The sequence below is a fragment of the Ranitomeya imitator genome, chromosome 7, assembly GCF_032444005.1.
Source record: "Ranitomeya imitator isolate aRanImi1 chromosome 7, aRanImi1.pri, whole genome shotgun sequence".
Lineage (NCBI taxonomy): Eukaryota > Metazoa > Chordata > Amphibia > Anura > Dendrobatidae > Ranitomeya > Ranitomeya imitator.
The window spans coordinates 65,030,656-65,045,840 of NC_091288.1; the positions used below are offsets into that span (position 1 = coordinate 65,030,656).

General features: G+C 42.2%; 1 protein-coding gene across 7 annotated transcripts in view; it reads left to right on the forward strand.

Annotated features, from left to right (window-relative positions):
- Positions 1-15,185, forward strand: part of FN1 (fibronectin 1) — an 81,559-nt gene that overhangs the window by 23,819 nt on the left and 42,555 nt on the right. For all 7 annotated transcript variants that reach the window (XM_069733401.1, XM_069733398.1, XM_069733403.1 and 4 more), the window contains exons 9-14: positions 31-207; positions 451-603; positions 1,994-2,122; positions 5,627-5,767; positions 8,281-8,402; positions 13,044-13,218. In XM_069733401.1, coding sequence (XP_069589502.1) covers positions 31-207; positions 451-603; positions 1,994-2,122; positions 5,627-5,767; positions 8,281-8,402; positions 13,044-13,218 — 897 coding nt within the window. The remainder of the gene's footprint in view (positions 1-30; positions 208-450; positions 604-1,993; positions 2,123-5,626; positions 5,768-8,280; positions 8,403-13,043; positions 13,219-15,185) is intronic.

Genomic DNA, 15,185 nt, shown 5'->3' on the forward strand with positions numbered 1-15,185 from the left:
TTCTAATAATGCAATTCTTTTTTTCTTAAGTCGTGGTTCAGACAAGGGGCGGTAATTCAAATGGGGCCATCTGTCACTTCCCCTTCCTGTACAACAACCGCAATTACACAGACTGCACCTCAGAAGGTCGCCGCGACAATATGAAGTGGTGCGGGACTACTCTTGACTACGACGCGGACCAGAAATTTGGTTTCTGTCCTATGGCCGGTGAGTTTCTGTTCTTTAAAATGTCTTTGGGTATCATTTATTATATAAATTGTCCCTTGTGTTTTTTTTAATTTTTCTTAAAAAAGGATACGTGTCATACAACACATGGTATTACTGTATGTCTTGTGTTGGCCTGCCAAGAATAAATCTTATGTATAGGAAAACTAACCACATGACTGGTCCTAGCATTCATAACTTGGCCTTTTTTTTTTTTTTTTTTCCTCCCGTCTGCCTCTACTGTAGCTCATGAAGAAATCTGTACCACCAATGAAGGCGTTATGTACCGTATCGGAGATCAGTGGGATAAAATGCATAACTTGGGTCACATGATGCGATGTACATGTGTTGGCAATGGCCGCGGGGAGTGGAACTGCATTGCATATTCCCAGCTAAAAGGTACGGGACCATTTTTGGATACAGTGAGTAAGGCTTACTCTATAATATATATATATATATATATATATATATATATATATATATATATATATATATATATATATATATATATATATATATATATATATATATATATATATATATATATATATATATAATTTTTTTTTTTTTGCCTTATTTCGCACAATAATTAGTGATGAGCGAGTATGCTCGTTACTAGAGTTTCTCCGAGTATTTGGATGTGCTCGGAGATTTATTTGTTGTCGCAGCTGCATGATTTGTGGCTGCTAGACAGCTTGAATACATGTGGGGATTCCCTGACAGACAACCCCCACATGTATTCAAGCTGTGTAGCTGCCGCAAATCATGCAGCTGCAACGACATAAACTAAATCTCCGACCACGCCCAAATGCTCGGAGAAACTCTAGTAACGAGCATACTCGCTCATCACGAACAAGAATTTCAGTTTTTATTAAGGTGTATTCATTTCTATAGGTTTTAAAGGGGTTTCTCCCTTTAAAACACCCATACTCCACTCTGGTGTCGGCACTCAGTCCTGGGGCTCACGTGAGGCCGCAAAGTCACATGAGCCCTGCGGCCAATCAGCACCTGCTTCACTGTCCCCACCTTCAGAGTTATTGACCATCAGCAGGAGGTCAGGGCTGCGTTGATGTTCGATCTTTCCGAAGGCGGGGACAGTGACGCCAGTGCTGATTGGTCGCAGGGCTCATATGACATAACCTCACATGAACCCTGGGAACTCTAATACCAACACTGCTGGAACGGCACCAGCATGTGAGGCGAGTATAGGTCTTTTATTTACTTTAACGGACCAAACGTTATGAACGAGGAGGGCTTTCCTAGTAGTGGACAACCTCTAAAAAGCAAGCTACATAGATTATTTGAAGGAAAACCTAATTCTTCTTAGTTGAACAGAACATGTCTTTCCTTCCCCCCGCTGTTGTTTTTCTTCTATTTGTAGTGAATTGATGCCATGTTCCTTATATTCACTTTTCATTGTGCCAAGATGCACATTATTTAGGAGTCTAGACTCTGAACTTGAAGAGTTATAAAAGCCTACTTAGAAGTGTTAGTAATAAAAAATAAATATCTGGCAGAATGTTTATTTTTTACGATTTTTTTTTTTTTTTTTTAATTTTATTACTGAGAAATACAAGCTGGATAGCTTGGCGTAATGTTCTGTATATATAATGTACCAAAGTGCTGTGTTAATATGACAAATGCGGTTTATTCACAAGAGCCTTTTGTTGAGCAAAGCATATGAAAAGCACAAGGGCGTAAATGGCATCCTGTGACTTATTTTGATTGTATTTTTTTTTTTTTTTTTGCTTATGATTAATTGGCATTTTCTCTTTGCCTTGTGTAACAGACCAATGTATTGTGGATGGTGTCACTTATGATGTTAATCAGTCTTTCAACAAATATCATGAAGAGGGACACTTGATGAACTGCACGTGCTTTGGTCAGGGACGTGGCAGATGGAAGTGCGATGCTGTGGGTATGTAACTTTTGCTGCTTCATAGGCTAAATGGAAATCTCCATGTGCTGTGCTATGAAATTGACCCAAAGGCCAGTTTCGCCCCTCCAGACATTCATGGTCCAGATTGTCTGTGGGTCTCTAACCTGAACACACTAGCCTCATATATGCCTTTTGGCGTTCTATGTACCTAAACAATGGTTTTAGACAAAGTGGGGCCCTGGGCTAAAGTTTAAAGTGGGGCCCCAAATGCGAACATATTGCACCATCACCTAGTGCATGTAAATACAACCAAAATGTTTCTGAGTTCAGGCCATTAAACAGGCGTGATCAACAATATTGAAGTCGTTCTAGGCTTGTTTCCGGCCTCTTTACTCCTGCTGAGGAAGAATGATGGGAACAGATAGTCCTTGATACAGTATAATGTAGGTCCCACATTGTACATACAGTATAATGCACTGACCATGGTCCTTGATAAGAGTATACTGTAGCCCCCTCATAGTGTAAAATGCTGCCCCACCACACACACACACACACACACACTCACACACACTCACACACACTCTTGCCTCTCTTCCTTGTTTCCCTGATGCTCTGGCTTCTACAGTGTCTCAGCTCCACTGCTGGCACACGCTGAGTCAGAGGGGGAGTGATGGGAGAAGAAGCGTCATCTGACGCTCTCTCCTCCATCAATGCTTTCAAATGTATCGGTCTATGATGCCGATAAGTTGAAGGGAGGGGGGCGGCGCCGGGCCCCTCTTACACATGGTCCCCATAATGGCCACCTCCTGGGGCACCTAGAGGAGTGGGAGCCCTGGGCAGCTGCCTGGCCTGCCTGCCAAGCCGTGACATAACTTGAAGCTTGTGGGCCCCAATGCAAAGTTACCAATAAGCCTAACTATCTGGTCTGTAATAGAATTGGTCTTCTTGGATGGGCCAAAGTGACCATTTGATCCCCTTAAACTCCAGGGCCATGGTGTGACTCCAATCCTAGCACCTACTATAGTTGCGCTCTTGCTCACATGGTTCTTTAGGGAAATTGTACTCTATATTACACGCAGCTCTTTATAGAACCAGTGCATATTCGGACTAATGTCCTAAATCCCCTATTTCCACTGAACGTCTTCTTCCTGTGCGATGGCTGATGGATTTAAATTCCTATTTCTTCTGCTTTCTAGATAAACTGTAATTGCACTGCTTAATAGTCTTGAGCTAAATCCCTTAAATGATGTGTCTCTGCTACTGGGGGTGGATGAGGGCAAAGGCTGCGATAAGATCTCCTCTGTTTATTCAATCAGTGCTTGCTAAACCCTGTGGATTTTCATCTGTTTTCTTTGGCAAGCATTCAATGAGTTGATGCCTCTCAGGGCACAGTTCACATAAAAGCTAAAGCTCACTTTAGCTTTTCTATAGCTTTTATATATTTGAGTAAAATCTTCACGTTCTCAATTGACCAGCAAATTGTCAATTTGTTTTTTTTCTATACTTTAAGAGCATGAAAAAAACTCTTAAGTTCTCCACACAGATTAGATGTATATAGACTGACCCGCTCTGAATTCAGCAGGACTGGCCAATGATCTAATGTGTTGGGGACCTCCCAACTCTATGCATTCAGGAGGATTGTGGAGTGGGCACTTGGATTTTAACTGCTGTATTTTTTTTTTTTTCCTTTGGGAGAGGAGTCTGCCTACAGGTTGCTCTCCTCTTCTTACTAAGCTTATGTTCACATGTCCAGTAATCCTCCAGTAGACCAGACCCAGCAGCAATTAGTTGACAAAGATGTGCAGTCACAACTTTTTTTTTTTTGACCAGCAAAAAAAACAAACTGATTTTCAACTGGATCCGTATTGTCAACATTGAAGTCTATGGAAAAAAAAATAAGAATATGAATAAGGAAAAAAAAGTAGAAAAATTGTGTTAATTTTTTTTTTCTCATTCATATTCTAATTTGTTTTCCATAGACTTCAATGTTGACAATACGGATCCAATTGAAAATCCGTTTTGTTTTGTTTTTTTTTAGCTGGACAAAAAAAAAGTTGACTGCACATCTTTGTCAACTAATATCTACTATATAATTGTCTAAGGGTCACTTCCGTCTGTCTGTCACGGATAGATATTCATTGGTCGCAGCTTCTGTCTGTCATGGAAATCAAAGTCGCTGATTGGTCATGGCTGTTTTGCCACGACCAATCAGTGACGGGCACAGTCCGGCGGCAAAATGGCCGCTCCTTCCTCCCCGCAGTCAGTGCCCGCTCCATAATCCCCTCCAATCAGCGCTCGCACAGGGTTAATGGCAGCGTTGACCGCAGTGTAACGCACTCGGTCAACGCTGCTATTAACCCTGTGTGATCAACTTTTTACTATTGACGCTGCCTATGCAGCATCAATAGTAAAAAGATCTAATGTTAAAAATAATAATAATAAAAAAAAAAAAATAGTTATATACTCACCATCCGTCGGCCGCTCGGATCAGGAACAGGCCTTTCCCGCTCCTTGCAACGCCCCGGTGACCGCTCCATGCATTGCGGTCTCGCGCAATGCATCGCAATGCATTCTTCAGACCGGAGCGCGCGAGGAGCGTCGGTAACAGCTTCGATCCGGGGCCAACGGAACAATGGTGGCCGGCCGCGAACAATCAGCGACAGGCACAGTCTGGCCGAATCCTGTGTATTCAATGTATTATTCTAAAATCTTCATAAATAAACTACATACATGTTCTAGAAAACCCGATGCGTTCTAATCTGGATACATATATCTATCTATCCCGATTCTAAGGCATAGGGTATTCTAGAATATGCATGTCCACGTAGTATATTGCCCATCCACGTAATGTATTGCCCAGTGATGTGTGTGTATGTATGTATATATGTATATGTATGTATGTATGTATGTATGTATATATATATATATATATATATATATATATATATATATATATATATATATATATATATATTTTTATTATTTGTAACAGTAGGTCTTTTTACTATTGATGCTGCATACGCATCATTAATAGTAAAAAGTTGGTCACACAGGGTTAATAGCTGCGTAACCGCAGTGCGTTACACTGCGCTCTGGTAACGCTGGCATTAACCCTGTGTGAGGGCTGACTGGAGGGGAGGAAGGAGCGGCCATGTTGTCGCCAGACTGCGCCCGTCGCTGATTGGTCGTGGCAATGGTTGTGGGCGTTTTGTCAGCGACTTGGATTTTCATGACAGACAGAGGCCGCGACCAATGCATATCCGTGACAGACAGAAAGACAGACGGAAGTGACCCTTAGACAATTATATAGTAGATATATATATATCTCTCTCAGGACAAAGTTGGCAGCAAGATATATTTTTTTATTTTGTTTTTGTCATCAGATTGGTGCTGGATCACTATGTAGAAGGATTGTGAGGAACTTCCCTCTGACAGCCTAATAGGGGCATGTGGACAGGGGTTGTCTTCAAGCGACAATCCCATTCTGTCTATGGAGCACTATACAGACGTGCTGAATGTGTTGACTTGCTTATCATGTTACAGATCAATGCCAAGAGACTGAAACGCGAAACTTTTATCAGATCGGAGATTCTTGGGAGAAGAATGTAAATGGGGTCAGCTACCAATGTTATTGTTATGGCAATGGAATAGGTGAATGGCATTGCCAACCTCGTTCTTTCCCAGGTTAGTGATAACACAATATTGGTAATTTGCACTAAGCCATGCAGTTTTATCCCCCTCATGATTATATTTCTACATTGCAGCACACAAAACCTTCCATCTTGCATTTTACTGACTTTGTAGCAAACGGATTTCAATGTGTAGGATGCTGCAACTATTGGGCAAAGTTCAGGTCAATGTCCCACCGTGACCAACTATGCAATAGTCAGTAATTCCAGGAATAAACAATATTCCGAACAAGAGCTGCTACCCTTGGTTTTAATAATGCGGAACAATAAATCAGCTATTAGGATTTTAATATCCAGAATGGACAAGCGTGGAATGAAGTGGGTGAAGATGGCAAAGGATGACCTCTTCCCCTTTTACAAAATGGAATGATTTTAAATTCAGCTTCCAACCTTATACTACAAATCTCTCTCATATTTTAGATGCTATGTTTTGAGACGCTGGTAGTTGGTGGAGCCATTAAGCAAATATTAAGCTATGTATTGCAATATGTGAAAAAATGAGAAGAGCATATAAAGGAAGTAACATGGAACGTGCTCTGTCGATATACCTTTTAACACAGAATGTTGTGCAAGATTGACATTTAGACTTTGTTTGTCACTCAATAGTTCGCCCCTTGCTCCGTCCAATGTTTCTACAGCTGTGCTTATCCCAAGGACACTGCGCACTTGTCGTACAGTTGGTCAGATGAAAAAAGAGAAAATACATTTGATCTTTTTGTACATTTGGAGCGCATCTTTTAAGTATAAATACTAAAGGCAAAAAATGCATTCAATGTTAACTTGACTCATAAAACTAATAATAAAAACAAAACTAAAAAAATTATAATATAATTTATTTTTTTTGTTTATTTCACTATCTTTTAAAGGCATCCACACGCCTTAGACTAACGTCGGCTGACGGTCTAATGTGTATAGTCGCCTCCCTACTGTCCCCCTACAGATGATTCTGTGGAATGGAGGAATCGGGCACGTCCGATTTTTCTATTTTATTTTTTTTTTTAATCCCCCCCCCGAGTGCTGACCCTTTTGTTCCCTAAAACGTCTGGCAGCACCTCGCTCATTGAGAACACAGAAGCTCTTCTGCCACCTGAGCACCCGTGTATGGGTACTTTGGGGAGATAGTGTGTTTTTTTTTTTTTGTTTTTTTTTTGTTCGTTCGACAGCTATCTTGGCTTAAGACTGCCTGTTTGTGTTGTAGAATGTACATGAAATACAAAAGGACTGATTCATGAAGAATGACCTGTTCTATGCTGGTTTACAAGAAAGGAGCAAGATGTTCTGTATTAAGAACATGTTTTCATAAACCCTTTTATTGTGGTTTTCAAAAAACCTGTGTCCGCCGGCGCAGTGTGCTAATAACAATGTGCTTCACTCAGTCTCCCTGGGACCAAAAATCTTTGCTGCTCCCGGCGTCGGTCATTTGCAGCTCTGAAGTCACACCGAGGGTGCAGCAGCCGATCATTGAGCTCAGCGTCTCCGCCTGTGTGAACAGTGAAAGCCGCTGAACTCGCTGCTTCGCCGTAGCCCTGTCAACGCGTCAAACTGAACTCTGCAACTTGTGCCGTCCACACGAGGAGAGACGCTGAGCTCCGAGATTGGCTGCAGCGCTATCAATGTGACGAGAGCTGTATACAACAAGACACCAGGAGCAGGCGTGACTCTGAGCTGGACCCAGAGAGGATGACTAAAACACACCCTTCTACATTTATTATATAGAAGAGGGAAATGTAGACCGGATGCATTTTGGTTACTCTCCTGACCTGTTATTTTGTAGAGTGCAAATAAAGGGGTTTCCCCACTAACGGTTCCTTTTTAATCAATTTTATCTTTGAACCATAATAGGTTCCACAATTGGATGTGTTTAAATAAAATGTTCCTGTGCTGAGATAATCTTATAAATGTGCCCCTGCTGTGTACTGTGTAATGGCCGTGTCTGACCCTACAGGGACATGGTCTGATCATACCACATATCCTGGGCAGGGGGAGGAAACAAGAGAATATACAGACATTACAGCACAGGATCATGGCTGATTTTTCTTTTTGTGAGGTAAAACATTTCCCTTCCTGTCTTTAAACCATATTTTACCTCAAATTATTTATGATCCCATCCGTATATTCTCTTTTGCTTCCTCCCCTGCCCAGAAGATGTGGTACAATCAGACCATGTCCCTGTACGGTCAGACACAGCCATTGCACAGTACACAGCAGGGGCTCATTTTATAAGATTATCTCGGCACAGGAACGTTTTATTTAAACACATCCAATTGTGGAAATTATTATTATTCCAAGATCTATTGATTAAAATTTACTTAAAATTTACTTTTATTAGTGGGAAAACCCCTTTAAGAATAGATAATTGCCATACAAAAGTTTGCGCAGTGGAATAACGGTTTCATCAGACACTTTGACCGTATATTGGGTTTTTTTGTGATTAGATTCTAGGATTTTTTCTTTTTTAGGTCTCATTTGTGCTCTTAAAATAACGTGCAATGTTTATTTCTTTAACAGCTGGAGCTGGACCTGTACAAGTAATTATCACAGAAAATGCTAACCACCCCAACTCGCACCCCATTCAGTGGACTGCTCCTCAGCAATCGCACATCAAGCAGTACGTCCTGCGCTGGAAACCCGTAAGTCTCACTAAACCAATAAAGAAAACTTTACTTAAATACAATGGAAGTTGCATCTTCTGTAGAAGTCCCGTTAGTTTCTTAACATTAATAATTATTAAAAGGAAACAGTCACCCGTTTTTCCCATGTAAAATAGGGCCAGCTCCGGTAAACCCTATGTGACAGCATTCTAGAATGATGTATACAGTTAGGTCCATATATATTTGGACAGATACAAAAAATTTTTAATTTTGGTTAGACATTACGACAATGAATTTTAAACAAAACAATTCAGATGCAGTTGAAGTACAGACTTTCAGCTTTCATTTGTGGGTATCCACATTAAAATTGGATGAAGGGTTTAGGAGTTTCAGCTCCTTAACATGTGCCACCCTGTTTTTAAAGGGACCAAAAGTAATTGGACAGATTATATAATTTTAAATAAAAATTTTATTTCTAGTACTTGGTTGAAAACCCTTTGCTGGCAATGACTGCCTGAAGTCTTGAACTCATGGACATCACCAGACGCTGTGTTTCCTCCTTTTTGATGCTCGGTCAGGCCTTCACTGCAGTGGTTTTCTGTTGCTGTTTGTTTGTGGGCCTCTCTGTCTGAAGTTTAGTCTTTAACAAGTGAAATGCTGCTCAATTGGGTTGAGATCAGGTGACTGACTTGGCCATTGAAGAATATTCGACTTCTTTGCTTTAATAAACTCCTGGGTTGCTTTGGCTTTATGTTTTGGGTCATTGTCCATCTGTAGTATGAAACGACGACCAATCAGTTTGGCTGCATTTGGCTGGATCTGAGCACACAGTATGGCGGCTCTGAAGACCTCAGAAGTCATTCGGTGGCTTCTGTCCTGTGTCACATCATCAATAAACACTAGTGACCCAGTGCCACTGGCAGCCCTGCATGCCCAAGCCATCACACTGCCTCCGCCATGTTTTACAGATGATGTGGTATGCTTTGGATCATGAGCTGTACCACACCTTCGCCATACTTTTCTCTTTCCATCATTCTGGTAGAGGTTGATCTTGGTTTCATCTGTCCAAAGAATGTTCTTCCAGAACTGTGCGGCTTTTTTAGATGTTTTTTAGCAAAGTCCAGTCTAGCCTGTTTATTCTTGATGCTTATGAGTGGCTTGCACCGTGCAGTGAACCCTCTGCATTTACTTTCATGCAGTCTTCTCTTTATGGTAGATTTGGATATTGATACGCCGACCTCCTGGAGAGTGTTGTTCACTTGGTTGGCTGTTGTGAAGGGGTTTCTCTTCACCATGGAGATTATTCTGCAATCGTCCACCACCGTTGTCTTCCGTGGGCGCCCATGTCTTTTTGCATTGATGAGTTCACCAGTGCTTTCTTTCTTTCTCAGGATGTACCAAACTGTAGATGCTGCCACTCCTAATATTGTAGCAATTTCTTGGATGGGTTTTTTTCTGTTTTCGCAGCTTAAGGATGACTTGTTTCACCTGCATGGAGAGCTCCTTTGACTGCATGTTTACTTCACAGCCAAATCTTCCAAATGCAAGCACCACACCTCAAATCAACTCCAGGCCTTTTATCTGCTTAATTGAGAATGACATAACGAAGGGATTGCCCTCACCTGTCCATGAAACAGCCTTGGAGTCAATTGTCCAATTACTTTTGGTCCCTTTAAAAACAGGATGGCACATGTTAAGGAGATGAAGCTCCTGAACCCTTCATCCAATTTTAATGTGGATACCCTCAAATGAAAGCCGAAAGTCTGAACTTCAACTGCATCTGGATTGTTTTGTTTAAAATTAATTGTGATAATGTCTATAACCAAAATTAGAAAAATTTTGTCTCTGTCCAATTATATATGGACCTAACTGTATATGCCCCCATTGTGCTCCGCATAACACAAAGCTTTTATTATACTCCCCTACGGGGCGATCTGGTCTGGATATGGCGCCTCCTTTCTTGCGATAGCCGTCCTACGTCATCCAGTGTCCTCCATCGCGCTCCTGTGCAGGCGTACTACTCTTTCCTGCTGAGGGCAGAGCAAATTACTGGAATGCACATGTGCGGGTAAAGGCCAAAGAGAGCCAGCACATGCAAACTACAGTACAGTGCTCTGCCCTCATAGGCTCCTCAGCACTGGCATTGCTGGCACTCCCAGAAGGTATCTTCGGTGCAAGAGCTGGCATTGCTGGGTCTCTGAGGTGGACTTTCCTTGGCCAGATGCTCCAGTCATTTGCTCTGTCCTGCTCGACCAAGGCGCGTATCAGCAGTTAATTGGATTTGTCGGCCGTCTCTATTCCTGTCTGCTCTCAGAGGTCGGTCAGAGCCTCTTTCCTCTGCTTCTTGTACTGGGCTGCCATATCGATGAACAGTCTTTGCCAAATGAAAGATAGAAAAGAAAAACGAGGAAACTGTTTGCAAGTATGTCTAAGTAAGCTCAGAGTTGAACCTTGTAGAACTGGTGCACTCCTCGCAATGATAACAATTCTTTAGTACAGGGAATAATTTCTTAAACTATGCGCTAATGGAAATAATTCTATCCCACCGCTCTGCCATCAATTTCACGTACCAGCTACTCAGCATGTGACTTGGGGTTGCGCCTGCAAGGGTTAACCTCTCACTCAGTCCAGCATTCAACCTCTGTCCTATGCTGTAATGGGAGCATAAATCACACCCCAACACAGTCCACACACCCCGCTCATACACGCTGCCACCACTCACCGAGCACAGGGGCGATGAGTCCCAGAAATATTACTACTACTGTCTGCCAATGATAAGGATCACACACTTTAAGGCTATGGATTCTTTAGAACATGCAAGGTTCACACTTATTAAAGTTTTTTAAGCTTTAATAGAAAAGGTACAGTGCTTACAATAAAGAGTGTAAAAATATGGAAATAAAAAGTGACATGCAAAAACAGTTACAAAACAAAATGGAGAAAACTTACAGAAATATCAAACTTTGCATTCTGATTCTCTGTCCCTGGGGAAGGGAGAAATATGGAATGGATCACATCAGCTTCCAGGCTGCCCCCACATGCGAACATCTTTCTTTGTGTGTAGGCCTAATATATAGCGTCAACCTGGAGGTCAAATTTCTAGACCAGCCTCTCAGGTTACTATAATTGCTGGTTTGTGACTGGACCATGGCCAATCCACCAATGAATATTTCTTTGAAACTTTGTGTAAAGTTTCTCATTTAGTGTCAGGCTGTAATAGACATCTCTCTTCAAAAGAGCCAGAAGGTGTGAAACGTTTCTCCTTCGTGGTTCTTAGCCAGACCCCCTGGCGAGATTGGAGACAGGAGACTGCCTTCTCAGGATATCATAAGCTGTGCCCCCTGTGAGACCTGCAGTCTCAGGACAGATGTTAAATTACTGCTAGTCACACATTCATACCTATACATATTTCACTACAGGAGTGACAAGGTTATTCTTCTGGCATAAACCACTCGAAAGATGCTCTGTATTGAGCAGGAAAATGAAACACAAAGCTTAAAGGAGTATTCCCATCTCCAAGAGCCTTATCAAATATGTAGTAGGTGTAATAGTATGAGCAAATACCTCCAATTAGAAATTTAGAAAAGTGTTTTTTTTTTATGTTTGTTTGTTTTTGTTTCGCCATGTCTCTTTCATCTTGTGCAGGCATTGCAGGACCTTGGGTATCTATGGTTATGACGACTAGCAACTAGCAAACTGTCACTTCATTAGTGGTGGTAACCATGGATACCTAAGGTCCTGCAAAGTCTTCACATGATGAAAGACCTAGCGAATAAATAATATATATATATACTACATGTCTAATAGGAGGTTTAGTATTATTATTATTATTATTTATTATTATTTATACTACATGTCTAATAGGAGGTTTAGTATTATTATTATTATTATTATTATTCCAACTATTTATTGGGATTGGATCTTGGAGATCCGAATAACCCTTTTAAGGAAAAAGAATAACTACAGTTTCCAGAAGCATGAAAATCTCAGCATGTGCGCTCAAGTTTAAAAAGTTACATGCAGATAGCCAAATAGAAATTCCTCCAAAAACTCCCCAAAATTAGTGTATTTCATGAAGTGGTTTCTAAGTCTAAGTTCACATTTGCGTTGTGCGCCGCAGCGTCGTCGTCGCAACGCACAACGCAAACAAAAACGCAGCAAAACGCATGCACATGCGGCCCCATGCGGCGCCAATGTTAAAGATAGGGCCGCACGACGCATGCGTTTTTTAAAAGGTCGGCGCCGCACAAAAAATCCAACATGTTGCGTTTGCCGCGCCCAGACAGGTGCGCCCTAACGCCGCATGCGGCGTAAAACGCAACACAACGCATGCACATGCGGCCCCATGCGGCGCCAATGTTAAAGATAGGGCCGCACGACGCATGCGTTTTGTTGCGGCGGCGACGCTGCGGCGCAAACCGCAAATGTGAACGTACCCTAATTGAAAAATGCATTCTTGAATGCCTTGAAAATTTCCATCTGCACATAGCCAATGAAAATTCCAATGACTGAGCAAGCAGTTTCTGCATTTTTAGATTTTCCAAGACTAGAACATAGGGTCTGGTCAGTTGAGTTTCTATTGAAGCAACACTTCCTGTCTTTTTTTTTTTTTTTTTTTTTAATGCCATAGATTTTTGTTGTTGTTTAAGCTTCTAATTTTTGCCTATTTGCCTTTCTTAGAAACATAAACAAGGTCCTTGGAAACAAGCAACCATTCCTGGACACCTAAATTCCCACACAATTTTTGGCCTGAAACCAGGTGTGCTTTATGAGGGACAACTGATCAGTGTCCTCCAGTATGGACAGAAGGAGGTTACGAGATTTGACTTCACTACCACCTCATCCACACTGGGAGGTAAGGACTGCATTCGCTTATAACCACTTGGGTCTCCTTCATATCTACTTGTAGCATCTGTTACATGTACCGGAGACGCTTATCCACACGTACCTGGTAAGTCCTATGGTGATCTAGACATGTCCGGGTCTTCATACGGGACCATGTGTCCACTTTTTCATAGACCATGTGTCATTGTGAACCACATGTTGACATGTCTGTCTTTTTTTTTTCTGGCAGCATGGAAGACCAGGGCCAATACAATTAAATGGGTCCATGTAAATGCGTACATTTTTTGTTTGTTTTTTTTGTTTTTGATTTTTGGGGTGGAACGTGTGACGGGCCTTGTTTTGTTTCTATGCTTGGTTTAAGGTTGTGTGTTTAAAAAAAAAAAAAAAAAAAAACTAAGGGACACGATGACAATAGTTGGACATAAAGTTCCTTGATTTTTATTTACTCGCCTCTAAATTTGTAAAATGTGTAAATTTGTCATCAAAAAGAGTTAACTTGGCTGAGAGCTGTAAATAATTTATTTGCTCTTATAAACCTGTCACTTAAGTTGGCCCTTATTTAAATGTTTGCTTTGTAGCCTTAATGCCGGGTTCACACTTGTGTACCGGGGCTTTGCGGAGGGCTGCATACGTCCTCTGGTAAGCCCCGCCCACTTCCACACTTATTCTGTTTAGGTCTGCCTACTTCTGCATGCGTCCTGCGTACCTACAGTACAGACCAAAAGTTTGGACACACCTTCTCATTTAAAGATTTTTCTGTATTTTCATGACTATGAAAATTGTACATTCACACTGAAGGCATCAAAACTATGAATTAACACATGTGGAATTATATACTTAACAAAAAAGTGTGAAACAACTGAAAATATGTCTTATATTCTAGGCTCTTCAAAGTAGAAGGTGTGTCCAAACTTTTGGTCTGTACTGTACATGCGGATGTATACGGATGCGTCGTTTTGATGTGCCCGCCGTCCTCCCAAAACACAACAAGTTGCATTCCCGTGCGGTCGGCGGGCACGTCAAACAACGCACCCGCATACATCCGCATGTTCTGCGTACCCAATGTTAAAGATAGGTACGCAGGATGCATGCAGAAGTAGGTGGACCTAAACGGAAGTGGGAGGGGCTTAATGGAGGAAGTACGCAGCCCTTCGCAAAGCCCCGGTACGCAATTGTCAATGTAGGGTAAGTCTAAGGCCATGTTCACACAGTGCGTTTTTTACTGCGGAACCGCAGCGGTTTTGCCGCTGCTGTTCCGCAGCTGTTTTCCATGCAGGGTACATAACAATGTAACCCTATGGAAAACAGTCACTGCTGTGCACATGATCCGGAATTTCGTTTAAAAAGCCGCGCAGAATAGCTGCGGCAAAAAAGAAGGAGCATGTCACTTCTTTTTCCTGAACCGCAGCGGTTCTGCACCCATAGACCTCCATTGTGAGGTCAAAACCGCAGTAAAACCCGCAGATCAAAAATATATCTGCGGGTTTTACTGCGATTTGATGTGCAGAACCGCTGCAGCAGGAAGTGCGGGGGAGCGGGCGGAAGTGCGTGGGCGGAGTGTGGATGCCCCTCCCCCCGTGCTCCGATGCCCCTCCCCCCGTGCTCCGATGCCCGCCCCCAGTGCTCCGATGCCCCCCCCGTGCCCTAATCTCCCCCCCTTATACTTACCCGGCGTCCCGGTGTCCGTCCGGCCGTCTTCTCCCTGGGCGCCGCCATCTTGCAAAATGGCGGGCGCAGTGCGCCCGCCGAATCTGCCGGCCGGCAGATTCGCTCCAAAGTGCATTTTGATCACTGAGATAGGTTATATCTCAGTGATCAAAATAAAAAAATTGTAAATGATACCCCCCCCCCCACTTTGTCACCCCCATTGGTAGGGACAATAAAAAAATTAAGAATTTTTTTTTTTTTTTTTTTCACTAAGGTTAGAATAGGGGTAGGGTTAGGGGTAGGGTTAGGGTTAGGGTTAGAAAACTGCAT